General features: G+C 34.2%; 3 protein-coding genes across 4 annotated transcripts; 1 reads left to right on the top strand and 2 right to left on the bottom strand.

Moving 5' to 3' along the window:
• Nucleotides 1-2,051: 2,051 nt before the first annotated feature.
• LOC133825865 (putative disease resistance RPP13-like protein 1) lies at nt 2,052-4,823 on the bottom strand. Its single transcript, XM_062258758.1, has 4 exons — nt 3,952-4,823; nt 3,677-3,857; nt 2,978-3,259; nt 2,052-2,594 (listed from the first exon to the last, which is right to left on the bottom strand). Exons 1-4 carry the CDS (start codon nt 4,821-4,823, stop codon nt 2,052-2,054), a joined length of 1,878 nt encoding a protein of 625 aa, XP_062114742.1.
• A 177-nt stretch (nt 4,824-5,000) lies between these two features.
• Nucleotides 5,001-6,426, bottom strand: LOC133825864 (putative disease resistance RPP13-like protein 1). Its single transcript, XM_062258757.1, has 2 exons — nt 5,820-6,426; nt 5,001-5,341 (listed from the first exon to the last, which is right to left on the bottom strand). Exons 1-2 carry the CDS (start codon nt 6,424-6,426, stop codon nt 5,001-5,003), a joined length of 948 nt encoding a protein of 315 aa, XP_062114741.1.
• Nucleotides 6,427-9,551: 3,125 nt separating this feature from the next.
• On the top strand, nt 9,552-25,296 carry LOC133824840 (serine carboxypeptidase-like 7). 2 transcript variants are annotated; one of them, XM_062257842.1, is made up of 14 exons: nt 9,553-9,857; nt 9,937-10,082; nt 10,848-10,924; nt 11,201-11,323; nt 11,467-11,569; nt 12,774-12,811; nt 12,946-13,047; nt 13,396-13,482; nt 13,619-13,777; nt 14,304-14,375; nt 23,278-23,402; nt 23,699-23,812; nt 24,371-24,416; nt 25,011-25,296. In XM_062257842.1, the coding sequence occupies exons 1-14, from the start codon at nt 9,709-9,711 to the stop codon at nt 25,092-25,094; spliced, it is 1,425 nt and encodes a 474-aa protein (XP_062113826.1). In that variant the 5' UTR covers nt 9,553-9,708; the 3' UTR covers nt 25,095-25,296. The 2 variants fall into 2 exon arrangements, with proteins under 2 accessions (XP_062113827.1, XP_062113826.1); XM_062257843.1 differs by lacking the exons at nt 13,619-13,777; nt 14,304-14,375 and having other exon boundaries at nt 9,552-9,857.
• Nucleotides 25,297-25,986: the final 690 nt, after the last annotated feature.

Raw genomic sequence — 25,986 nt, 5'->3', positions numbered from 1 at the left:
TGTCTATGATGTTTATAGGTTGTTAAAGGGTTCATTTGGGGTTTTGAAATGATTTTGGGACTTGGGTATTTGCTTGGAATGATTTGGAATGGTTTTAGCTCGAGAAAAACGCAAGGAAAAACCCAGATTTCTGGGTTCGCTAAGGAGCGTCGCGGCCCTGTTCTTGGGCGCCGTGGCTCGAGGCTGTTTCTGGGCAGGGGAGGCTTTCTGACTTGCTGGGCGCCGCGGCCCTCTAGGGAGTGCCGCGGTGCTAGGCCATTTTCAGAACTTGAGATTTTGCAATCTTGAGCCTTTGCTCCGGGGGTTCGGGGAATGTCTTCGATGTTTTGTTTTAGGGATTTGGGGGTTCCGAGAGTGTGGGATTGGCCCCGGAAAGTGGTTTTGGATTGGTTAGCATTAAAGGGTGTTTTATATGTGTTGTGACTAGGTTTTCGGAGAGGCTCAGGATAGAGGACCGTGCTTGTGATCTTGGTGCATCGGAAGGCTCGGGGTACAAGTAAGAAAACTGTAACACCCATAGAGCAGGGCGTGGGCCCATAGTGTTGTTGCAGGGCACGACCCTAGATTGTATTATTGCTAGGATATAGTTCTAAATGTACTATTATGTGTTTGATTATTGAATGCGAATGCTATATGTGGTTATAGTTGTATGAACGGCGAAGGGTCGAGAACGGTGATAGGCCGAGAACGGCGAAGGCCAGGAACGGCAGTGGGGCCGAGAATACCACTTGGCACATGGAGTGCCTGTGGTTAGGGTGAGACCCCAGAGGATACATGGGATATCCCTACGGCGAGGACCGAGATCCCGGGCTTTGGTAATGCCTCCGGGACGGCATGGCCGTACTTGTTAAGTCTGAGAGGTTACCTGTCTTGTCTGTGGATTGCTTAATGTGTTGATTATATAATATGCATATGTTAAGTGCTGTATGAGTTTTCTTGCTGGGCTTCGGCTCACGGGTGCTCTGTGTTGCAGGTAAGGGCAAAGAGAAAGTCGACCAGCATGAGTACGGAGAGCGTGGGGGCGACGCGTACATGTTTGGCCTGCCCAACTGCCTGGTTGGGGGTATTTTGTAGGAAAGGCTGTGTAAACCCTAATTTTGGTAGTTAACTACTTGTAAACTTGTTTTGGAGTTGTAAATATTTTATAAACTATATTTTGGGATCCCAGATGTAAGACACTTGAAATTTTCAGTGAATTAAGAGATTTTCAAAGATTACAGCCTTAACTTCAGTTTAATCACACTTTTATTCTAAAAATCTCGTTTAGCGAGTTGTTAGCACATTTTAAACTCACTTAGTAACGGCTCTAAGGTAGTAGGGCGTTACAGAGCCTGTAAAAGCAGAGTGAGCAGTGAATAAGAGTATCCACCATAAGTTAACAAACCATACATAATAATACAACAACAAAAAAAGTATGCAATAAATTAGGCTGGATTCAGATTATAATTCTTCATCTTTTAAGATTTCTATTAGTCCATTTGCTGTACGAGGTGATATTGCTGAGTTTAGGGGAAAAAAAAACAACTTGATTGAGATGTATAAGATTTCACATTATATAAATCTTTTTCAAAAAATTGTATTGAGTTCATATTATAATTTCTCATATCTAATTCTTTTAACCATTAGGCAGAACTGGAATGTGCTAAACCAGGCTTTAACAATTAGGCATTAGTTAATAAGTGGTGAAATAATGGCGAAGTTGGAACATCAAAATAATAGATAAGTCATCAATACAGATAATTAAACTAAAACATATTAAACATAGTTGAAGAGCAAATACATACCTCAATTAATAATTAGTTTCATACAATCGAAATTGTGACAATGTATAATGGGATTTAGTTTAGCCGGTGGATGTGGATAGTAATTGTAGAAAGTATAAACATAGAGGTGAAATGTCTAAGTAACATGAGGTTCCATTTCAAAACCGATTGGGGATGAGTGGAGTAGCTCATGCTCTTATATATTGTTGAATGTGCTCAAACACTTTCCATGTGGGACACGCTAACAGAAATTATATGATTGGGATGTGATGGATGGCAAATGCAAGCTCAATCAAAAGTGACATCTGGTATGTGACTAATCTTGCTAGAGCAGTAGTACTTCTTCTCCAGCAGAGGACAATCAATTATGTTTAAAGAGCTGAGGGAGGTTGGAAAACCTTCTTCTGACAATGTATCCAACTCGGGGCAGGATCGGATTTCAAGTGTTTGCAAGGAGGTGAGTTGTGTAAGCCCATTTTTGCTCAGGCATTTAAGTTTTGAAAATCTTACGATACCAAGAGAGGTAATAGTGGTAGGCAGTAGTCTTTCCTCTGGAAATGATTCCAAATCTTCTTTATCTCCTTCAATTTCAACATGCTTAAGATGAGGTAATGTTTGCCAATTCCAATTTATCCTCAAAAGTTCATGATAGGATATTTTAAGTGTAGACAAACAAATGGGGAGACCACCTTCAGGCAAAGTCTCTATCAATGGACAACCATAAATACTCAAATACTTTAAAGATAAGAGTGAAGCCATCCTCACTGGCAACCACTTCATTTTGAAACAATCCATGATTTCAAGGTAAGTCAATTTGGGGCAGCAAGTCCACTATTTGGAAAAGACACAAAATTAGGACAAAAACTGATATCAAGAGAAAACAAAGATGTTAGTTCCTGCAAACATTGTCTGTCAGACATTGTGAGTTCCTGAAAATATCCGCAACCATTAATTGAAAGAGTTTCGAGATTAGGAAACAAATCCATGTGGAGGGATTTAAAGGATGATCCACAACTTTTCAATAAAAGCTTTTGTAGAGGGTGATGAAGTGGAATGAGAGTGGGTGGCAAATATGAACATATAGCAGAAGAAGAAGAAGAAGAAGAAGAAGAAGAAGAAGAAGAAGAAGAAGAAGAAGAAGAAGAAGAAGAAGAATTTATTGGCTCAAACATTGACTCTATATTTTCCAAATAAAAAATATCCATTTTTCTAACACATGGTAATCTTGGGATGGTTAATGCACCCTGCCAATGTGCATCGATTTTAATCTCTGTTAATGAAGGAAGAAAGGGAGGCAAATTCCCAATGAGCTTAGGACAAAGACGAATCTTAAGTGTTTTGAGATTTCTGTATTTTGCTGAATCTTTTGATTCCCATTCCTCCCATGATGACATGTAGCTGAATATTAAAGTTTCTAATGATGAAAATGGCTCTTTTGAATTCCCATAAAACTCAGCACCCACCATCACTACTTGACAAGAATTATGAGGCTCCATCTAAAAACCAATTGGTGATTAGTGGAGTTACACATATTCTTATTAATAGTTCAATATTCTTACACTTATTCCATGTGGGACACAATAGTCTAATATCCCCCCTCAAGATTGTGGCGATTTTTCGCTCACCGATCTTGAATCACCTGATTTCAAGGGGCACATTTATTTTTCAGCTCGCTTATTTTTTTTGGATCTCAAGTGTCTTTTTGCACTATGCAGATCTCAAATCTCAAGTGTCTTTTTTGCACTATGCGAATCTCTTGCGGCTTGACTCACTCTTTTTGGATCGGTGTGGATCGAATGCCCGCTAGGGAATTGGCTCTTGATACTATGACAAGAATCATGAGGCTCCATCTAAAAACCAATTGGTGATTAGTGGAGTTACACATGTTCTTATTAATAGTTCAATATTCTTACACTTATTCCATGTGGGACACAATAGTCTAATACTACTGAATTGAATCCTGAAATGTCAAGATGTTTAAGCGAAGCCAGTTGCCCAAGTGGTGGTAAATTGGAGCAACGCTGACACTCATCAAGCTTTACTTGAACAATGTTGCTAAAAGAATCATTCCCAACCCAGTTTGGAAATTTTGTGCTTGGATAACAAAGAATTTTGAGTTGTTTCAACGTTGTGCTAGGTGAAAGCATTTCAAGCACATCCTCTCCAACATCATCATCATCATCATCACCATTCCAAACTAAATTTCTCAAGTTGCTTCTTATATAGTACACTGGCTTGATTCGATGCTCTTGTGATGTTGACCACGTTTTCTAACTTCTCAATGGAAAGCTCTCCTCGAAGGTCTGCAAGTTCTGCCAACTCTTCTATTTTGGCCCCACTCTCTTTTCCCACAACGAATGTTGTCAATATTTGGAGTTTCGTCAATTTACTCATTTGGCTTGGCATCTCTACTAGCCCAGCTCCTCTGATAATAAGGTGTCTCAAACTAATGAGATGGTGCATGCCTTCGGGCAGAGTTTGAAGCTCGAAACATTTTTCTAACTTCAATGTTTGTAAATTATATAATACAGTAATTGATTCAGGCAACTTCACAATGTTGGTGTAAGAAAGATCTAAATAGTGAAGATATTTTAGTTTACCAATTGAATCAGGCAACTCCAACATATGAGAATAACGAAAAGATAGAACTCTCAAACCTTTTAACTTCAATAGAAAATTGTGCAGCACTTCCAGAGGAATAGGAACACGTTGATCAACTTCACCTAATGATAAAAAGGTTCGCAAATGAGTAGCTTCAAAATTAAAACTAGATTTCTCGTCATTATGATAAAGGAGTTCCATGACACATCCAAGGTGACGTATTTTCTTCTCAAACTTATCAATATCTTCATTGTGCTCTAACAAACAAGAGTACTTTCCGGAAACAGCTCTATCCAAATCAATAACAAGATCATGCATGATAAAATAAGATGTATTCCAGTGAGTGGTTTTTGGTTGAAAGAATGAAAAAGATACTAAATCATCAAAATACTCATTACCAAGCTCTTCCATTCCTCTACTTCTACTCCCCCCTGAGTGTTTCACAAGATTTTCAGCCATCCATATTAAGACCATCTCCTCTCTTTCAAATTCATAGCCTTTTGGGAATACTGAACAATAAGCAAAGCATCGTTTCAAGTGTGGAGGAAGATAAGAGTAGCTCACTTCTAAGGCTGCTGGAAGAGTCCTGCTATTTTTTTCTGTGAGCTCCCAAATATTACTATTTGCTATTTGTTCTCATCTCTCAGCATCCAACGTCGATCTCAAGAGGCCTCCTAGAACCTTAGCAGCTAAAGGCAAACCTTTACATTTCTTAGTAACTTTTCTGCCTATGCTTTCCAATTTTGGATTCTCAATAAACATTCTAAGATTTCCACTAGAAGCATGCTTTGCAAATAGCCCCCAGCACTCATCTTCTGACAATTCTCCAAGGTGATGTGCATCAGTAGTTCGAATGCTATCTGCAACTGTTTTGTTTCTTGTTGTCACTATTATTTTGCTGCCTTTTGCCCCATTGATGAAAGGCTTCATCAATTCTGACCACCGAACATAACTATCTTCCCAAGCATCATCTAAAACTAACAAGAATCATGAGGCTCCATCTAAAAACCAATTGGTAATTAGTGGAGTTACACATGTTCTTATTAATGACTCAATATTCTTACACTTATTCCATGTGGGACACAATAGTCTAATATCCCCCCTCAAGATTGTGGCGATTTTTCGCTCACCAATCTTGAATCACCTGATCACAAGTGGCCCATTTTTTTTCAGCTCGCTTATTTTTTTTGGATCTCAAGTGTCTTTTTGCACTATGCGGATCTCTTGCGGCTTGACTCACTCTTTTGGATCGGTGTGGATCGAATGCCCGCTAGGGAATTGGCTCTTGATACCATAACAAGAATCATGAGGCTCCATCTAAAAACCAATTGGTAATTAGTGGAGTTACACATGTTCTTATTAATGACTCAATATTCTTATACTTATTCCATGTGGGACACAATAGTCTAATAAAAACAATCAAAAACTTCTTTCCCCTTAACTTATTTTGCAAACTATTCTGAAGCGAATTCGAATTCATGTTACTGAAAGTGCCACCTTGAGCTACTTCTTCAAGAATGCTTTTTGTCATAGCCACAGCATCAAATTTATCAGAAACATTCACCCAGGCCATATGTTCAAACATGTTCTTCACTCGTTCATCATTGAAAAGAGCTTGAGCAAGGGTTGTTTTACCAACCCCACCCATTCCCAAAATGGGAATCGCACATATCTTTTGACTACCCACATCATCTATCATCAACAACTTCATTAAAGCATCCTTGTCACTCTCTCTACCATAAACTTCATGTTCATCCACTAGGGAAGTCTTAACCAACAACGTTTCTGACGGTTTCACCTCAGAAACATTCTTATCAACAGCATCCAGAAGATTGTCCAGCCAATTCTCCACTCCAGGATTTTTTATTTTCTTGTTCTCCACTTCAAAGCGAACTGCGGTGAGACAGTTGAACGTGGACTTCAACTTGCAAAGCCTCTCAGAAACACTACTTTTATTTCCCGTCAAGAAGATTAACTCCTCAACACAAGGAGAAGCGATCTTCTCAAGCAAAAGATCAAATGAAGCAGACAGAAAAGCCCCGATCACAAGTTCAGCAGCCATCAGTTGTAGAATCAACGACTCAGACAGTTAATGGCACAAATGTAGGAGGCAAAGAGAGCAGTAGTAGGAAGAAGATCGAATGAGAAAAGTATAGTACAATTATATAAGCTTCACGTTTGAAATTCCAAAGACCATGATATTTGGTTGGGATGCACATGCACGTACCAAAAGAAATATTAATTAATATTCATCCTATTGGATTTAATTATTGCAATATATCTGGAAAAAGTGTTATAATATGTTTATACTTGTACAGCGTCAATGTCAACTTGTATATAATCTATTGGTAGAAGAGCTCATGATCTCTGACTTTGTTATATAACAGCTTGTATTTTTGTCTTATTATTGTTATTATTTTATATTTAGCTATTTTAATACTTTCACAACTGCATATCTAATATTTTTTTTTAAAGGAAATTGAACAATTAGTCAATTTTCTCCCTCTTTTTGTCACCTCATTTTTTATATTGTCTTCAAATACCCAAAATCGTAAAATTTAAATTAGTCTTCGTTTATCTCCTAACTAGTTTTTTTTCATATGATTTTTTTTTTTGAAAAAAGAGACTAGGCCTTGTCTTAGACTGTCCTCTACTCACACAAATACATAACCCTCACTTTTTGGTGGAGAAATACCGTGGTGATAGACGAAATACAAATACAACAGAGAAAAAAGAAAAACAAACAATACAATCCAGTTACACAATCAGAAAACTACTCCACTCCCTAGTAAGGTCTAAAAAGGATAACCCCTCAAAACTGTTAGACCGATACACCCAAGTAGCAACCCAGAATTTAACCCTCTCCCAAATGTGGTCACATAAGAAAACCTTATCATAAAAAATTATGCTATTTCGCTCTAACCAAATTACCCAAAAACAAGAACAAAACAGTAGACCGCCAAAGTTTATTTGCACGTTTATCCCCCTCTAGACTACAACTTAACAACTAATAGCAGGATCCCGACAAACACCAACTCAAGCCAAACTCCCCCCAAACTCTAGACCATAACGATTGTGCCAAATCACAAAACAGAAACAGATGACTTAAGGATTCAGCCCCTCTTTTACAACAAACACACCAACTGGGAGAAAGACACTGATAAGAACGCCATCGTTGAAGGATATCATTCACGCTTAGCTTCTCCACGAACAACAACCAGCCAAACACCTTTACTTTAGAAGGAGCTCGACTCTTCCACAGAATCTTAGCCCACGACACATCCCTCCACCCGTCATTAAATCTAAGCTTCTGAAAAGCAGACTTGCAAGAAAATAACTCACTAGAGTCAAACTCCCAAACCCTTCTATCATCCAAAATTGTGGACAAGTTAACAAACTCTGGTATTCTTAATAGTTCAACCAAGGAAGGCGCTTCTTTATCAAAGAAAGGTCTTCTAAGGCACAAATCTCAGTCCAAACCTGCTCTCACCTCCCTGATAACACCCAACTCAGCAATCAGAGCACTTTTAGCTTGGGAGATAACCGCCAAGTTTGGAAAGCGATCCTTCAGGACTTACCCTTCAATCCAAACATCCTCCCAAAACCTCACTGAATCACCTCGGCCTACTTTAAAATGCACCAGCCCCAAATACTCGCCGTAAAGGTGAGAAATATCTTTCCAAGGACCCTTCGCAGAAAATCTATCCACCACATTTGTATCCCAAAGATTTTCAGCCCGTCTCGACACCACCTTGTGTCACAACGATTTACGCTCCAAAGGGAATCTCCACGGCCACTTCAAAAGAAAAGTTTTATTCCTCTTATCTAAATTCCCAATCCCAATACCTCCATGAAATAAGGGTTTACAAACAACACTCCAAGCTATAAAATGCTCGGAACCCGAAAGATTTGCTCCTTCCCACAAGAAATCGCACATCATCCTCTCCAAATCCTGCAGGACACATTTAGGAGCTCTAAAGAGAGACAAATAATACACCGGAAGTGACGAAAGCACTGATTGAATCAAAGTAAGCTGCCGCCCTCTAGAAATAAAAGCACACTTCCAACCAGCCAATCTTTTAGCGCACTTAGTCAAAACTGGCTCCCAAAAGGTTTTCTTCCTAGGATTATCTCCCAAAGGAAGACCTAAATATTTCATAGGCCACTTCCCTACCTCACAACCAATTTCCGAGGCACGAGAATACACAACCTCCTCCCCCACATTAAGACCCAAAAGTTGACACTTCTGCAAGTTGATCTTTAAACCAGAAATGGCAGAAAAAGCCTTGAGAATATCAAGCAGGACTACAAGAGATTCCTCATCATTAGCAAAAATAACATCCAAACCTTTTGGATTAATTTTCGCTTACTTGGATTCCCATTTTGATATTTGGTCATTCTAAACTAGTGACTTTCATCTATTGCAGCTCTAATACTTGTTTGGCTCAAGTATTCTGCAACCAAGAAAAGCTGCCTAGTTTGTATTATATTGCTTAATTAAATTCCAATGGCTAACAAATATGTTAGAGGATATGCAAAGCAATACTAATAAATACACCTATCTATATCATGAGTAAAAGAAAAATACACAAAAACACATGTAAGATTCAAGCAGTGTGATTGTAAACACACCTGATGAATTGGGGATACATCAACCTGTGCTAATTGGGAACATTCAAGTATCTTAAGCACACCATTTGTTGAATAAATTCTTTCAAACAATGCTACATCACAATCTGAATCGTACCGAGGGACTCGTCAAGAGCTTTTATGTCATTTTTATTATTTTAATATTATTTTTATCTATTTGTATTAAATGCTATACTTTTTATCTTATTATTTTATTATTATCTTATAATGTCAACAATAAAAGATAAAAAAAAATGATTAATTTTTATATATTTTCAATAAATATCAAATTAACATAAATGAAATATCAAATTTTACAACAATTTTTGTAATTGTGCATTGAAGTATAATACTAAAAATTATGCTAAATATATAATATATTGACTTTTTATACCAAATATAACACACTATTTACATCATACTCTACTCGACCATATCATTAATTATTACCATCCTTTTGGTCACATCAGTCACTCACCATGGACCATATCATTAATTTCTATCTTCTTTTTTTTTCAAATGCAATGTACTTAAATATGAAAATTATAACCAATTGATTAATTTTCTTTCAGTAAGGGGTCAGCACCGACAAAAGAAAAGAAAAAGCATAACCAAGAACTCAACAAAGCTACAATCCATGGATCACTGTCCTACTCCTATCCTATGTTTTCAAACAAAACTAGAGTCCTTTCTCAAGCTCCCATAGCTACAATCCATGGCGACTCCACCTCTTCTATTTCTTCTTCTTCCTCTGCTACTCTTCATTCTGTTACAGCCCTGGACCTTACAGCTTGTGCTGTCTGCCTCCATAGTCAACTATCTCCCTGGTTTCCAAGGTCCTCTGCCTTTTCATCTTGAAACAGGGTACGTAAACTTTACTATATATATATACATATATACTATATATGAATAGTGAAATATGTATATTTATATATATATATAGGTATATCGGAGTTGGTGAATCGGAGGACACCCAGCTTTTCTACTACTTTGTAAAGTCGGAGAGAAGACCAGACAAAGATCCTCTGTTGTTGTGGCTCACAGGAGGCCCTGGTTGCTCTGCTTGGTCTGGCCTTGTCTATGAAATAGGTAACTACATACACAAATATATATATGTATATGTATATATTAGTTGCAGGAGAACAGAGAAGAAGAAGAAAAGAAAGTCTTTTTATTGATATCGAAATTGTATAACAGAATGAAGAGAAAGGGGTCTTATATTAGGAATGGTTACAAGAAGTTACAAATTTAACTAATTTTGTAAATAAAATTTGTCAAGGTATTTTTGTAACTGTTTTATATTTTACGTATATTCATGAAAACAAATCTTGTGGAAAAGCATGTTTAAACTTAACTTTCGGTATTGTAAATTATTCAAAATTTTCTGAAAATTTACAGATACTTTAAATAATTACAATATACACGGTCATAAAAATAATCGTTACATAAAAATAATCGTTACATACCTTTATGTATATATATATATATAGATTCTTTGATTTCAACTCGTGCTTTCTAGTACTTTAATTATACACACAAATATATAAATATATATATTTAGAGAGAGATGGCCTTTTTTGACATTGAAATTATATTACGGAATGAGGAGAAAAGGATCTTACTGAATGGTTACAAGTGGTTACAGATGTAACTAATTTGACATAAAGATAACCTAACAGATTAACTAACTAAAGTTAATTAACGATGAAAGAACATGAGTTTTGTTTTCTTAAATATGGTTTGGTTGAAGATTATTAGATCAACTTAATTCTAGTTTAGTCATAAGTGATACACTATGATATGGCTAATTGACAAAAATATATCATCCTTGGTGGTTTGTTCTGAGTATTTTAGGTCCACTAAATTACAAGATAGAGAAATACAATGGAAGCCTACCCAAGTTGATCTTAAATCACTACTCCTGGACAAAGGTGATGATGCTATATCTACTTTGAACAATGATATGAACATTAAAATTATGCACTAAAACATTACATCAACTGATATGATATTGTTTTTTTAAAATGGCTAGTCTCATTTGAAATAAATTTGATTGGTTAAATTGAATTGTCACATCGGTTGGTGTAATATTTTAGCGCACATATTGGTCTAATATTTTGGTGTACATATCATTATTCATGTACTTTTCTTCGTCTTTATAAATATTGTAAATATTATACACTTGTATTTGATGGCGTGATGTACAGGTGTCCAATATAATATTTGTAGACTCGCCGGTTGGTACTGGATTTTCATATTCAAAAACTTCATCTAAAAATCACTGGAATGATTTTAAACAACTCAACGACCTTTTTCAATTTTTCAAAAAGGTAGAAATAATTAAACTTCTTGTGATATTCTATTGCATATTATTTATTTTAAGGAGAGTTGTTAGGTATATTACCTAATGTTAAATATGTCATTTATCTTTAAAATCATATTAGTAATATTTGAATTGTAAATACTCATGCAGTGGCTGATTAATTATCCAGAGTTCATCTCCAATCCTGTTTATATTACTGGAGATTCTTTCTCTGGGATGATTGTCCCTGCCCTTTGCCAACTAATCTCAAATGGTATGAAAAATCGGCAACTATAAATAATAGGGTAAATACTGTTGCTTTGTGTTTTATTGAAATGCATACTTAGTATTCTATGATTTCAATAATGCTCATCTAATACCATGTAATTTGAAACTATACATATTTAGTATTCTGGACTTAAATTTTATCAATATGACAAAACTGACATTAATTATCTGGGTTTTAAATTCAAATGTAACTACTTAATTATATATAATTAAGGGCGATTTTGTCATATTGTTAAAATTTAGTCTTCAAATTTGAGTTCAGGGTATCAAATATGCACAATTTCAAATTAGAGAATATCAAATGAGCATTATTGAAAATATAAGGTACCAAATTTGTATATAGATAAAACACAGGATATCAAATGATTATATACCCTAAATAATAATTAAAGATTAATACTACATATACTTCCAATTTACAAACAAAATATGTACACTATGATAAGTCATTAATATAAACAATTTATTATTTTAATGTCGGACTCTCACATTTAAATGATATGATTATAAATAAGGGAATTTTTTCATTTGGTACCTTATGTTTTTGCAAAGTATCATTTTGGTACTCTCTTTTTTCAATAATGCTCATATGACACCATATATTTTAACATCATATATATTTGGTACTCTAGACTCAGATTTAACAAATAAAATTTTATTAATATGACCGAAATATCATCAGTTATATGTAATTAAGTAATTATATTTGAATTTGCATCTTGTAGAATTTGATTAAATTGAAAAAAATTTATCAATTAAATTTGAATTTAGGATACAAAATATGTACGATTTTAAAATACAAGGTACTAAATATGTATAATTTTAAAATAAAAAATATCAAATGAGTATTATTGTGAACACAATGTACCAAAATAATACTTTACAAAAACACATAATAACAAATGGTTACCTACCCTATAAATACTCACATATCATAGTATGCATATTTGAATTAGATGTGTTTGTATTGTTTCATAATAAAAAAAAAATGCAAGAATTAATGGGTTGACAATATATAACATCTATCTACCTAGCTATAATGGCAAAATTTTACTATTTTTTACACTTGTTTGTTTACTGAAGAACAAAAGTAATATTCAAAATTGAGTAAACATTAAATATTTTAGTTAAAGCACAATGGCAAATTTGGAGCACTAGAGCTAATAATCACTTAAATTCTTGCTATGCAGGGATTAAGGAAAGCACCATACCATCTATAACTCTAAAGGTTATCAAATTATTATTATTACATCTATTGAAATACTTTTCTTTCATATTGAAAAAAGTTATTTTATGAAGGTTAAAATGTATCAAATTAATTTCTCAATTAAAAAAGTCAAATTAATGGTTTAATTTTTTCAGGGATACATACTTGGGAACCCTCTAACAGACCATTCAACAAACCAAAATTACAAAATCCCATTTGCACATAGAATGGCACTTATTTCTGATGAACTATACAAGGTGAATGATTAAATATAATTAATTATTAAAAAATATAGTTGTGGAATATAATTTTGTAGTGTTGAAAGTTAGATTATGTAATTATATAAATATAAGCCTAATTGATGAAAATGACATTTTTTCTGAAGTCATTTTGCACTCTGATTTAGCTTTGATAATTTTTTTTGCAAAATGATATCTGTCTAAAATTTCAAATAGCTGTCTAAAACTTTCGACCAGCTATCAGAAGTATTGGAGACCATTTTGCAAAAAATTATCAAAACCAGGCCAGAATTCAAAATGACCTAAAAAAAATAGGTCATTTTGCCGAGAAATCCTAAATATAAACATTTAATTTTTGTCTTTCAGTCCCTGGAGAATAGTTGCCAAGGAGAGTATAAGAACATAGATTCCAACAATACCAAGTGTTTGAAAGCTTTCCAATACTACCAAAAGGTAACTAGTACTAAGGAAGTTGATGATATATATAGTTCAATTGACACAATTTTAGGTTAATTTTCACTCCACCACTGGATCAAACTAGATTTAATGGTCAAGATTAGAGCATATGCTTAATTCCTTCTGTTTACAGTGCATTTCAGGAATTAATGAAGCTCATATTTTGGAACCGGATTGCCCTAAAGATCGTTCTCTAAATAAAATTAGAAGATGGTTGAATCAAATGAATTCTCAAGTGTTTCTCCTTTCTGATGATGATGATGACTCACCATTTCCTCCATTCGGTTGTCGAGTAAGTGGAAAATCGATCAACTTGACTATTACAATTCTTCTATAGGAGCTTCACTTTAAGCCCTACCGGTAGTGCTCTCAGTGTTTCTTGAGCCGTGAACAGTTTTCGGCGTGACTTTTTTTTATGACCGTGTATATTGTAGCTATTTAGAGCATCCTACAAACTTTCAGAAAATTCTGAATAGTTTACAATACCGAAAACTAGGTTCAAACATGTTGTTTTCCACGTGTATAAAAAAAATTAGTCACGCGTGCAACAACATGTTTGAACATAGTTTTCGGTACTGTAAACTATTCGGAATTTTCTGAAAATTTGTCGGATGCTCTAAATAGCTACAATATACACGGTCATAAAAAAAAGTCGCGCCGAAAACTGTTCACTGGTCGAGAAATACTGAGAGCCCTACCAGTAGGAATTAAAGTGAAGCCCCTATAGGAGAATTCCCCTATATATATATATAATCTTTGTTTAAGTCCAAACTCGATCTTATATACTAATAACTCGTACGTTTTCTGGGTATGTCTAGAACTATGATCACCAGCTTTCTCGTTATTGGGCTAACGATGGTGATGTTCGCAAAGCACTTCACATAAGAAAGGTATGTGATCGTTCTTTGTATGATTGTCATCTTCTAGTTATGTCAAGTAAGCATCACCATTAGATTTCACCAACTATATCATCTAACTAGCAACAAAGACTATTCTTTCGAGTATATATATAGAATTGTACATGTGTTGTGTCCACAACACTACTACAAAAACATCATTTTATGACTTTTTTTGGGGCGTTCACCTAGATGTGAGTCCTAAAGACTTTTTAGGACTCGCAACGGAGCGAGTCCTAAAAACTATGTATGTCCTAAAAGTTTCCTGGACTTTTTAGGACTCGCAATTTTCTGCGAGCCCTAAAAACTATGTGTCCTAAAAGTTTGAATTTCTTTTTAACAAACACTTCCGGGACTTTTTAGGACTCGCAATTTTCTTTTAGGGCTCGCACTATGTGTCCTAAAAATTTGAATTTTTTTTAACAAACAACTCCTGGACTTTTTAGGACACTCATTGGGAGTCCTTAAAGAATTTTTTTAGGACACACAGTGCGAGCCCTAAAAACTTATGTGTGTCCTAAAAGTTTAAATAATTTTTTTTAACAAAAGTTTTATTATTATTTATTAAAAAAAAAACAAAAAAAATCACTCAGCCCCTTTTTCTCTCTCTCTCTCCTCGGTTTCCTCTCTCTGTCCCGAAGTTCATTCTCTCTCTCCCTCTCTCTCCTTGCGTCGTCTCTGCCAGGGTCGAACGGCCGCTGTCCCGTCGTCGACCACCGCCACGCACCAAACCATCCGATGCGCCGTCCCCCGAAACCCCCAACCCCCGAAGATGAACACCTCACGCACGACCTAAGGCCCTCAACGGGGCACTCAAAGTTCTGTCGTTCATGAGTTTCTCCCAAACTTTCTGAGCACTTTCCGGCCACCACGAGCTAAACCACCACCACCACCACCACCATCACCATACTCCTTGCTTCTTGGGTTTCAAAACCCACTAAAAAATCAGACTCAATGGTCACTGGAGTTGGAAGTCAATGCTCGTCGGAATCCATGGTGATTTCTGAACCTTCAAGCGTAGATCCGAGCTTTTTTAAGCCATTTCAAACTAAACCACCGCCACCACGACATTTCCCTTGGCTTGGTCTTTAAAATCCAATAGTTTCTTTTCCGAACCACCACCTTTGAATTCATATAATACAAGACTAGATATTTAATAATTATATTATTATAAATTTAAATGTTATAAAATATTATTATGATAATAATATATAATCCTAATTTTTTATTAATTATATTAATATGAATTCAAATATTATAATAATATTTGATACAATTAAGACTAGATATTTAATATTTATTATAATAATAATATATAATACATAATTTTAATTTTTATTAAAAAATATTATTTATAAAAAGTGTGTAGCTAAAGAAATTTTTTAGTTTTAACGGTTTGTTTTGTTAATTTTAATGGAATATTCTAAATATTTAACGAAATATTTCTTTAAAACTAACTAAAATAGATATTTATTAATTATATTATTATACTATATAATAATTATATTAATATAAATTTAAATTTAAATGTTATAAAATATTATTATTATAATTATATATATTACAAGACTAGATATTTAATAAATTTTTTTTGGTAAGTAAGTCAATTATATTGCATAAAACCAATATTACAAAAGCTGCAATGAACAGCTAAACAAAGCTAGTTACAACTCAAACAACTTATGAAACCAAATCAACTCATCTACATTCATTCCTAAAGAAACAGTATAAAGAAATCTATTATATACAGCTGTTATCCCCATTTCCTGGAAGGGCTTTGGGCCTTCGCCCTGGCCCACGGTCAGAGGTCCGACTCGGCATATGGGCCTAGCCCAAGGTCCCTTGGTTTGAATATCGCCCAAGGGAATTGGTACGGACCGGGGACTCTAGACTGGGCCCATCTGGAGGGGTCCGGGGCGTACCTCCGGGTTCGTCGTCACCTTGAACGGTTCCGGCGATGTCCAGAGCGCCCGGACCGTCGCGGCCCATGCGTCCCTATCCCGGAGCATGGTATGGTCCGGGCCCGAGGTAAACGGAGCGGGCCGATGGTAAACGGACCTGGATCACCTCCTCCCCAGTTGAAGGGCCAGGTGTCCAGAATCCTTAAACCGCCTCATTTCGCGTGGGCATTGTCCCCCACTTTTCGCCTGCAGAAAAGGTCGCCTCGGGATTGCCCACTGGTGTGTCAGGACTGCGCAGCCAAGTACCCTGACCGGTCTTGTCTCCTGAATCGGCCTCGTGACTCGAAGTGGTCAGAGCCAAAGCGCCGTTTTGTCGGGCGAAGGCTTGTGTCACAGATCAACTAATGGGGCCTTAGCTAGTTTGAATTTTGTGTACTATATACCTTTTTATATTGGGCCTCCACTAGAAAGGCCCCTGGTGCACATTCCTCTGATGGGCCCAGGTCGGATCCGGCCCAGACCCGGTGTGTAACGCCCCGATTTCCCGAGACGTTACTTAGGGAGTCCATTTAAAAATAATAAACAATAAATACTTTAAGACACTAAGAGAAAATATTTATTTAAAATTTAAACAGACAATGAGATCTCATTATTTAAAAATAAAAATGTTGGACGCTGGGTTTAATAACAAAACATAAAGAAAATAACCATTCAAGTCTGAAAATTAAAAAAAAAACATAAAATAACTGGAGCCCAGCCTCTAACATGTTCCGTCCATGCCTCGAGCCCGCACTACTCACTGCTTTGCTTTGCCTTTACCTGCACACAGAGTACCCCGTGAGCTAACGCCCAGTAAGAAGAGCTATGTAGGACATAACTCCCCAAACCAGAAAACATAAACTTTCAACTAAACATAAATAAACATCTTAAGCATAATAATCATCGTGCGATATATAAACACCATATCACACTAACATAATGTGTGTTACACTCACACACATAAATACTAACAAGTCATGTTGATCGGACATGAAATGTAATCTGCCTTGCCTGCGCTGTACTCACACTCGGCATTCCCACGGTGGCACATAGTCTAGCCTGCGCTGTACTCACACTCGGTCGTTCCCTCGAGACATCGTTGCCCTGCCTGCGCTGTACTCACACTCGGCAGTTCCGTGGTGGCATCTTATTATCCTGAGTTATACACACCCAAGATAATTCCTGCAAGTGCTATACTCACACAAGCAGCTAAAATCTAGTAGCACGCCTACTCTATCATCTAAGCATGTCTACTAACTAAAATCCCTAGCACTATCCTCATGCTAGTCAACCTAATGCAACAATTCAGGTCACAAATATAATTACATAACTAACAAATAAGAAAACAAGGTTGTACGCATAACGTACACCCTATGCGCAGATGTCCACTCTTCTTACCTTAAACAGTGCGTTTTCCGCTGACGTGTCTTGAACCACTCGCTGCGTCACCTCGATGACCGCTAGCTCCTAGACGTCCAATTACACAGCGAAAATTTAGGATAAATAAAATAGGCGTTAAGGTTTTATTTCGAAACCTTAATTATCGAAATAATTTAACTATGCCATTTTAACATGCATGACACGTAAATTAAAACAATTTTCCACAAAAGGTTCAAACCATAATGTCACATACACAAACAATGATGTTTCTAACATATCGCATGAATTCATATGATTACTTTTTATGTGAAAATTATCAAAATACCCTTTAATATCATAATTACATTAAAGACTCAATAATTTTATAAAAATTATCATATGACAACAAAATTTAATAAATAATTTTTCCAGAACCCTAAATAATCAGCAAATTCTCATATACGACCAGAAAAATAATTTTTAACATTTATAAATTATTTTTCCTCAATTTCTCAAATAAAACCCAAATAATATAAATAAATACACAACCAAGCCCAAAAATCAAACTAACATACAGAACTGTTTAAAATTCCAAAATAAACTTATAAAAATTATTTTAGAATTTTCTGGGCAAAATAACTAATTTTCTTAATTAATTTTATAGAAAAAATAATTAATTAAAGAAAAATTAATAACTGATTAAAAATAGAATCTAACTATACAGATCGGTTTATACACCCTACAGTAACACACAAAAATTATCTAAGGTTCAGAACAGTAGCATTAATATTTTTTTATATTTAAAATATAACATAAGCCAAATAAATCATGAAAATTACATAAATGATACAAATTCGAAATAAAATTACAGAGAGCCTTAGAATCTCATTTTAAACATATACAAAAATTCTCAGAATTTTCAGAATACTTTAAATAATTTTCCACATATATTTTCTTAAATCACACATTTAAAAGTAAATAATTGAAGAAAATTATCAAATACGATCAAAACTTAAATCTAAACGTACAAAGCCATTCTAAATGATATAGATATCATTGAAACATAGAATCATATTTTTCTGAACAATAAAAATATTTTTCATAATTAATCTTTATTAAAACTTCAATAAATCATAATAATTCAAAGAAAAATCAGAAAAATATGAAACCAGTTGGAAAATGCTCTAAAATTAATGTACTAATTTTTAAGATTGAAAAACCAAAAAAAACACCTCAGTAAACACCCAGATCGGGTTCGCCGGAAATATCGCCGGTTTTGTCTTCTTCTCCGGCGACGGCGACTCTATGGCTGAGTTTTGCTGCTTTCCAACCCTTCTCTTGCTTGGTAAATGATCCCCTTATGTCCAGAACTTCAAAACAATAGACCCCAGCCCAAAAAGATGTCCGTAACCCCTTGTTCCGAAGTCTTCTTCTCCAAGTCCGGTGTACCGCCAAAAATGGAGCTCAAAATTAGTTTTTCTTGCTCTAGACCATTTCAGCCCGTTTCTTCACGTCAAAACCGATTATTGGAGTCCCCTAAGCTTGTTTATCACCAACCACGCACACCATACACTCTTGAACACACTTAAATCCAAAATTATCCAAGAATATGCATTTTCTTGGATAAAAATGGTGAATCACAATCCGAGGCTTTATAAATGTATTTCTCACACTCAAAATGTTTATTTCCTCCCCTAGATTGATTCTACAATGCTCTTTACTGCCCAGATTTTTCCCAAGTGCAAGAACTCAAAAATTTCTTCTCTTTTAAAAAAAACGATAAGAACACTCTCTCTCTTCAATCCTTTGATTCCCTCAATATTCCCACGATTTCTCCATCTGATTATCATGGTAACACGTTTTAGAATAGGTTTAAAAAATAAATTAGCGTTTGAAGTGGTAAAATCCTCTTTTCAAGGATTTTTTTTTTTTTCCTTAAAAAAATATAAAATAAATTGACTAAGTTCCACAACTAATATTATCAGTTAAATTTCGAAAATTTAATCAATTTTATGAATATTTAATCATGTTAAAACAGAAGAAATAAAGTCTCTAAAATGCCCCTTGAACCAATCCCAAACTTGAGGGTATTATGGTCTTTTCACAAATTCTAATATTTAATATTATGGCAAACCAAAAATTACACATAATAAGATAAAATAATTTCAAGCATATTATTATTACTATTATGCTCATAATAATAATAATTACTATTATAATTTTTAAATAAATAAAATAACTTAACCCGAGCCATTATTTATTCACTTGACATTATTCTCATGTTGTGATTCCACAAAAACTCAAACATGAGAAACAATGAATTTTATTTCCATTGGAAGTCATACATATCCAATAATTCATCAAAGGAAAAGAAAAAGAAAAAAAAAAAAGACAAGGATGCACACAATGGGAAAATTACGAAATTGCCCTTCCGGGAAAACGGATATTACACGGTGTCCCCCTCAGCTTATAAATATAAGCTGTAGAACAACGTAAAATTGGGGGAGAAGGCAGAAACTCTGTTTAGATATAATTAGAAAACTCCATTGTAAAAGCTTCTTCTAGCTCTAATATATGGACTCGTGGACTAAGGCTAATTAACGCCCCAACCACGTAAAAACCTCGTGTCGATCTTCCATTTTCATTATTATTACTAGTAAATATCATTCATTAATATAGTTGCCGAAAATCTCGGTTAACAACAGCCAACTTAATCCTTCTGATCGTATACTGAACAAACCAAACCACACTATCCCAATATGCTATGTTACGAACTTTCCAAACATGATAGATGAGGCTAGAAAGGATAGACCAACTCACTAACTTCTTGAATCTACTAAATTTGGATCTTTTTATCCATTTAAAAATTCCTTCCACAGAGAAGTTTCTGGTTCTAATATCCAGCCATCCCAACAAAATATGAGCACAATGAGCACTGAAGGAACAACCAAAGAAAAGATGGCTATGAGTTTCCTCTTCTACACCACAAATGCTACAGCAAGAATCAATATTCAGCCCAAATTTCCTCAGACGATCTTTAGTTTTCAATCTTCAAAAAAGATACTGCCAGATAAAGATTATATGCTTAGGAACACTTAATCTACTCCATAGATCAGCATATACAAATCTTGGCTGAGTGTTGTTCAGTAACACTGCATATATATCAGATATAGAATAAAAGTTATGCTCAAACCTGTTTCTGGTAACAACACCTTTGATTTTTTCTTTAATCCGCACAATTTGACGCCAATACCAGTTGTTATCACTAGGAGCTTGATATTGCCACCAATCTTGATTATGAAGGTAGACCAAATGCACCCATTTCACCCAAAGGTTCTCCTTGTTCATTGTAATATGCCAAACATGTTTGCCAATTGCAGCATAATTCCAGTAGACAATATTCCTTAAGCCTAGACCTCCCTCAACCTTCCTTTTACAAACATCCTGCCAAGACACAAAACCAAGTCCAGAGTAATCAGCCGAGCCATGCCAAAGATAAGCTCTACAAATTTGATTGATTCTATCCAGAAGAGCCTTTGGAAGGATCATAATCTGAGCCCAGTAAGAGTGAATGGCCATCAAGACAGCATTGACTAGTGTAAGTCTACCAGCAATAGATAGATGCCTCGAACTCCAAATTCGAATTCGCTGAATAATCCTTTCCACCAACACAGTACACTCAGCCAAGCTAATCCTTTTCGAACAGATTGAGATCCCAAGATAGCGAAAAGGCAGATGGCTTTTGGTAAACCCCGAAACTAATAGAATACGGTTCACCTCCTCATCCCATGGCAATAGATCGCAGATTTAGTCATATTAGCTTGAGGACCCGAAGTATCAGAAAATCTTTTAAAGCCTTGTAAGAGGAACACAATAGATTTATAATCTCCTTTACAAAACAAAATAACATCATCTGCAAAGCATAAATGGTTTAGTTTAAGCTCCTTGCATCTGTGATGAAAATGAAAGTCAGTTTTGCAAGCAATCTTAGCTAAAATTCTAGAAAGATATTCCATACAAATGACAAAAAGAAGGGGAGATAATGGATCCCCCTGCCTTAAACCCCTATTAGCCTCAAAATAACCATGGAAAGTGCCATCTAGCAGCAGAGTAAAATGAGGAGTTCTAACACAGATCATAATCAGCTCCACAAAATTACTAGGGAAATTTAACTCCTTAAGCATCTCCTCTAAAAAGTCCCATTCTACCGTATCGTAAACTTTTTTCAGGTCCAATTTAATCATACAACTAGGTTTCACATTTTTCCTCTGATAATGCCTCACAATATCCTGACAAATCATGATATTATGGGCAATAAACCTCCCATGAATGAAGCCCCCCTGATTTTGAGCAATAAGATCAGGAAGAATAATTCGGAGTCTCTCACAAATAAGCTTTGTAGCTGCCTTATACAATACATTACAGCAAGATATTGGCCGAAAATGACTAACATTTGCTGGGCAGTTAGTTTTCGGAATAAGAGTGATTGAAGTGTTGTTTACCTCTTTGAGCAGGTGACCCGAATGAAGAAATGATAAAACAGCCCTGCAAACTTCTGTTCCAATGAGCTCCCAATTAGTTTTGTAAAACCCACTACCATAGCCATCCGGACCCGATGCCTTCTGGTTAGGAATGGAAAAAATAACTCTTTTGACCGCCTCAAGGGAATAATCCTGGAGAAGAAATTGTTGCTGCTCCTTAGTAACTAGAGGCCCCATGCCAATAACTGATTTCATCACCTTAGTGCGATTAGCCAACTTAGAGCCCAAAAGATCTTTATAGTAGGAGAGAAAAGCCTCATTAACCCCCTCTTTCGAATCCACCCAATTCCCTTGCATGTCCATAATTATTATTGATATTTAATAATTATATCAATATAAATTTAAATGTTATAAAATATTATTATGATAATAATATATAATCATAATTCTTTACTAATTATATTAATATGAATTCAAATATTATAAATAATTATAATTATAATAATATTTAATACAATTAAGACTAGATATTTAATATTTATATTAGTATAAATTTAAATATTATGATAATATATAATCTTAATTTTTATTAAAATAATTATCATGTATGTTTAAAAATGTTATATTATTATTTATAATAATATTATATTATTTGAAATTTATATAACAATGATACAAATTTATTAAATATAATTAAAATATTCTATAAATAAAACTAAATAAACAACGTGCAATGCGCGTTGCTTGTTTCTAGCCAAGTAGCCTTGAGTGAGAGATTAATACTTGGTCTTAGCGAAACACGTGTTGCAACTTTGTAATTTTTAATGAGATACATGTTTATCACGTGAGTGACATGAGCTGGAAATGAATTTCAACAAGCACCAATTAGTTTTAAGTAGGATTCTCAATCTTACTTTAAAAAGTTTTATATATGGTGTCAAAGTTAGGTTTTCTCATTTCTTCACCCTTCATGATGAAGTGAACTTTTTGTACATGTTGAATATTTTGAATTGTGTCAAACCAATTAGGGCGATGTGTATACCCGTAAATTTTTCTTAATTATTAATTATTTATTTTTAAATAAAGGTAGTGATGTGACGAGATAATTTTATGCAGGGTAGTATACATGAATGGCTGCGATGCAATCACGACCTAGGAGATCAATATAAAGTAGACATTGTAAGCAGCTTTCAGTATCATGTAAACCTTAGTGCTAAAGGCTACAGATCTTTAATATACAGGTGAATCTAATTTATTAGGTCATTTCTTTCATAATATGTGGAATAAGTAATGATATGTGCAACAAAACATTAAACCAACTGACGTAAAAACAGTGGGTCCTACGTGATATAGATTTGATTGGTCAAATGAAACTGTCACGTCAGCTTATGTATACATAATTTTTTGTGCATAATTTTGGTGCACATATCATTACTCTTTGTAGAATACTATAGGCTATAGTAATGGCCTATATAAATGTATAAATTTTGTTTGGATAACTTCTTAATCTGTTTTTTGTTCTAATGTTCTTTGTCAGTGGAGATCATGACATGGGTGTTCCGTTCTTGGCAACTCAATCATGGATAAAGTCTTTAAATTACTCCATTGTAGATGAGTGGAGGTCATGGATTGTTGAAGACCAAGTTGCAGGGTAAATATGCACATCACAAATTGCTTGGAGGGAAATCCTAAAGGAACATTATTTTTAAAATTAAAATAGAAAAAGATATAGGTGTTGTTCGGTAACATTTAAAAAAAAAGGTTTTTTATTTAATCAATTAAAATTTGAAAATTAAGCACAAAAAAGTGCTTGGTAACTCTATTTTTATTTATTATTTTTAAAAATTTTAATTAAATTTTAAAAATAGAATTTTTTCACTTTCAAATTTTTTTTCATCCGTTTTCGACTTTTCACTTTTTTTTTCTTCTCGTCTTCAAATCAACACCTCATTTTATATTGTTAAACAAAAAATAAAAATTATCAAACGCATTTATTATTTTTTGTTTTTAAAAACAAAAATAAAAAATAGTTACCAAACATATTTTTATTTTTGTTTCTTTATTTTTAAAAACAAATATCTCCATTTTTGTGTTTAAAAATTTCACAAATAAAAATTTTACCTAACACAGCCATAGTAATAAAGGTTTAATATTCAACACTCACATTTTCATAAGTTTAGATTATAATATATTTGTTTTGGACTTTCAGGTTCACTAGGAGTTACTCCAATCAAATGACATTTGCAACTGTTAAGGCAAGGCTGGATGTTTATTTTTAAGAACATAATATATTTGTAAGGGAATTCTTCTATAGGGACTTCACTTTAAGCCCTACCGGTAGGGTTCTCAGTGTTTACAACCCGTGAACAGTTTTTGGCGCGATTTTTTTTTATGACCGTGTATATTGTAGCTATTTAGAGCATCCTGCAAATTTTTAAAAAAAATTCGAATAGTTTACAGTACCGAAAACTAGGTTCAAACATGTTGCACGCGTGACTAATTTTTTTTATGCGCGTGGAAAACAACATGTTTGAACCTAGTTTTCGATACTGTAAACTATTCAGAATTTTTTGAAAACTTGCAGGATGCTCTAAATAGCTACAATATACACGGTCATAAAAAAAGTCGCGCCGAAAACTGTTCACGGGTCGAAAAACACTGAAAGCCCTACTGGTAGGGCTTAAAGTGAAACCCTATAGAAGAATTGTCCTATATTGTATAAATTTTGCAAGATTAAGTTATCTATAATCAAATTCTTAATGATTTATTTTTAAAAAAATCATTTAATTTTGTTCAATGTTTAACCAAATAATCATTGATTTGATAATTATATTATTACATGAATGCAGGGAGCAGGACACACAGCACCCCAGTACAAGCAAAAGGAATGTTTTGCTATGTTTCAAAGGTGGATCAATGGTAAACCTTTGTAATGAATTTAGCTCGATATTATGTTTTATTTATTTCAAAAAATTCCTTCTAAAATAGCAACTATAAAAAGAATAAAGGAGAGATTTATATATAGTCTATATATATAAGTTTGTAAAATTATTTATATTATCTACTACACAATTATGGCCAACACATTTAAAATGCGCTAGTCTTTCTTATATGAGTTTATACATTTTTGAATCTTGTGTATTGTTTCATTATCTATTTGGACCCTGTATTTTGACAAATTCTTTTTTGGACACTGTGTTTTGTAAAATGGTTCAAATAGACCCTTAAACCCAATTTTGATGAAGAAAAATTTGAATATAACAATATAGTTGTTAAGCAAAATGATTTTGTTTTGTTTTAAATTGTTAGTTTGGTGAATTATTTGTAATTTCAGCTCAGAAAACTTTGACCAAAATCGAGTTTAGGGTTCTATTTGAACTATTTTACAAAACACATGGTTCAAAAAGTCATTTGTCAAAATACAGAGTCCAAACAAGTAATTGGACAAAACACAGAGTCAAAAAAAAGTATAAACTCTTCTTATGTTAATTGACACTATTAATTAGTTCATCTTATATATAATTGGTTTTTCAAATGGTAGACCAAGACATACCAAACATCCCCCAAGTTACATATAATAGCAAATGAATTTACCTTTCTTACCCCAAAACCAAGTTACTACTTGATCTCATTTTCTTCACTATCTTGTACTTTAGAAAAACAAAAGCACAAACGAGTACCAACCTATACATGCTTACACCATAATTACATTATAAACCTAAAAAAATTACAATATTTACTAGGCCCCAAATAAAAAGGCCTCAAGTTTTAGAAAATATCACTTTTTATTAAAAAATTCTCAAATTTTTAAAAATACCATTTTAT

Source organism: Humulus lupulus, chromosome 3 (assembly GCF_963169125.1).
Source record: "Humulus lupulus chromosome 3, drHumLupu1.1, whole genome shotgun sequence".
NCBI lineage: Eukaryota > Viridiplantae > Streptophyta > Magnoliopsida > Rosales > Cannabaceae > Humulus > Humulus lupulus.
The sequence above is the reverse complement of the archived record's forward strand: the minus strand, read 5'-3'. Positions and strand labels throughout refer to the sequence as shown.

Coding starts and splice junctions, on each gene's coding strand:
- LOC133825865 (XM_062258758.1), bottom strand. CDS start 4,823: ATGGCTGAAAATCTTGTGAAACACTCAGGGGGGAGTAGAAGTAGAGGA. Junction 3,858..3,951: donor GAGAAATTTAGTTTGGAATG/GTGATGATGATG, acceptor TTGTTATCCAAG/CACAAAATTTCCAAACTGGG. Junction 2,595..2,977: donor CCATCCCAAGATTACCATGT/GTTAGAAAAATG, acceptor TTTTCCAAATAG/TGGACTTGCTGCCCCAAATT.
- LOC133825864 (XM_062258757.1), bottom strand. CDS start 6,426: ATGGCTGCTGAACTTGTGATCGGGGCTTTTCTGTCTGCTTCATTTGAT. Junction 5,342..5,819: donor TTCGAATTCGCTTCAGAATA/GTTTGCAAAATA, acceptor GATTCTTGTTAG/TTTTAGATGATGCTTGGGAA.
- LOC133824840 (XM_062257842.1), top strand. CDS start 9,709: ATGGCGACTCCACCTCTTCTATTTCTTCTTCTTCCTCTGCTACTCTTC. Junction 9,858..9,936: donor CCTTTTCATCTTGAAACAGG/GTACGTAAACTT, acceptor ATATATATATAG/GTATATCGGAGTTGGTGAAT. Junction 23,813..24,370: donor GTTGAAGACCAAGTTGCAGG/GTAAATATGCAC, acceptor TTGGACTTTCAG/GTTCACTAGGAGTTACTCCA.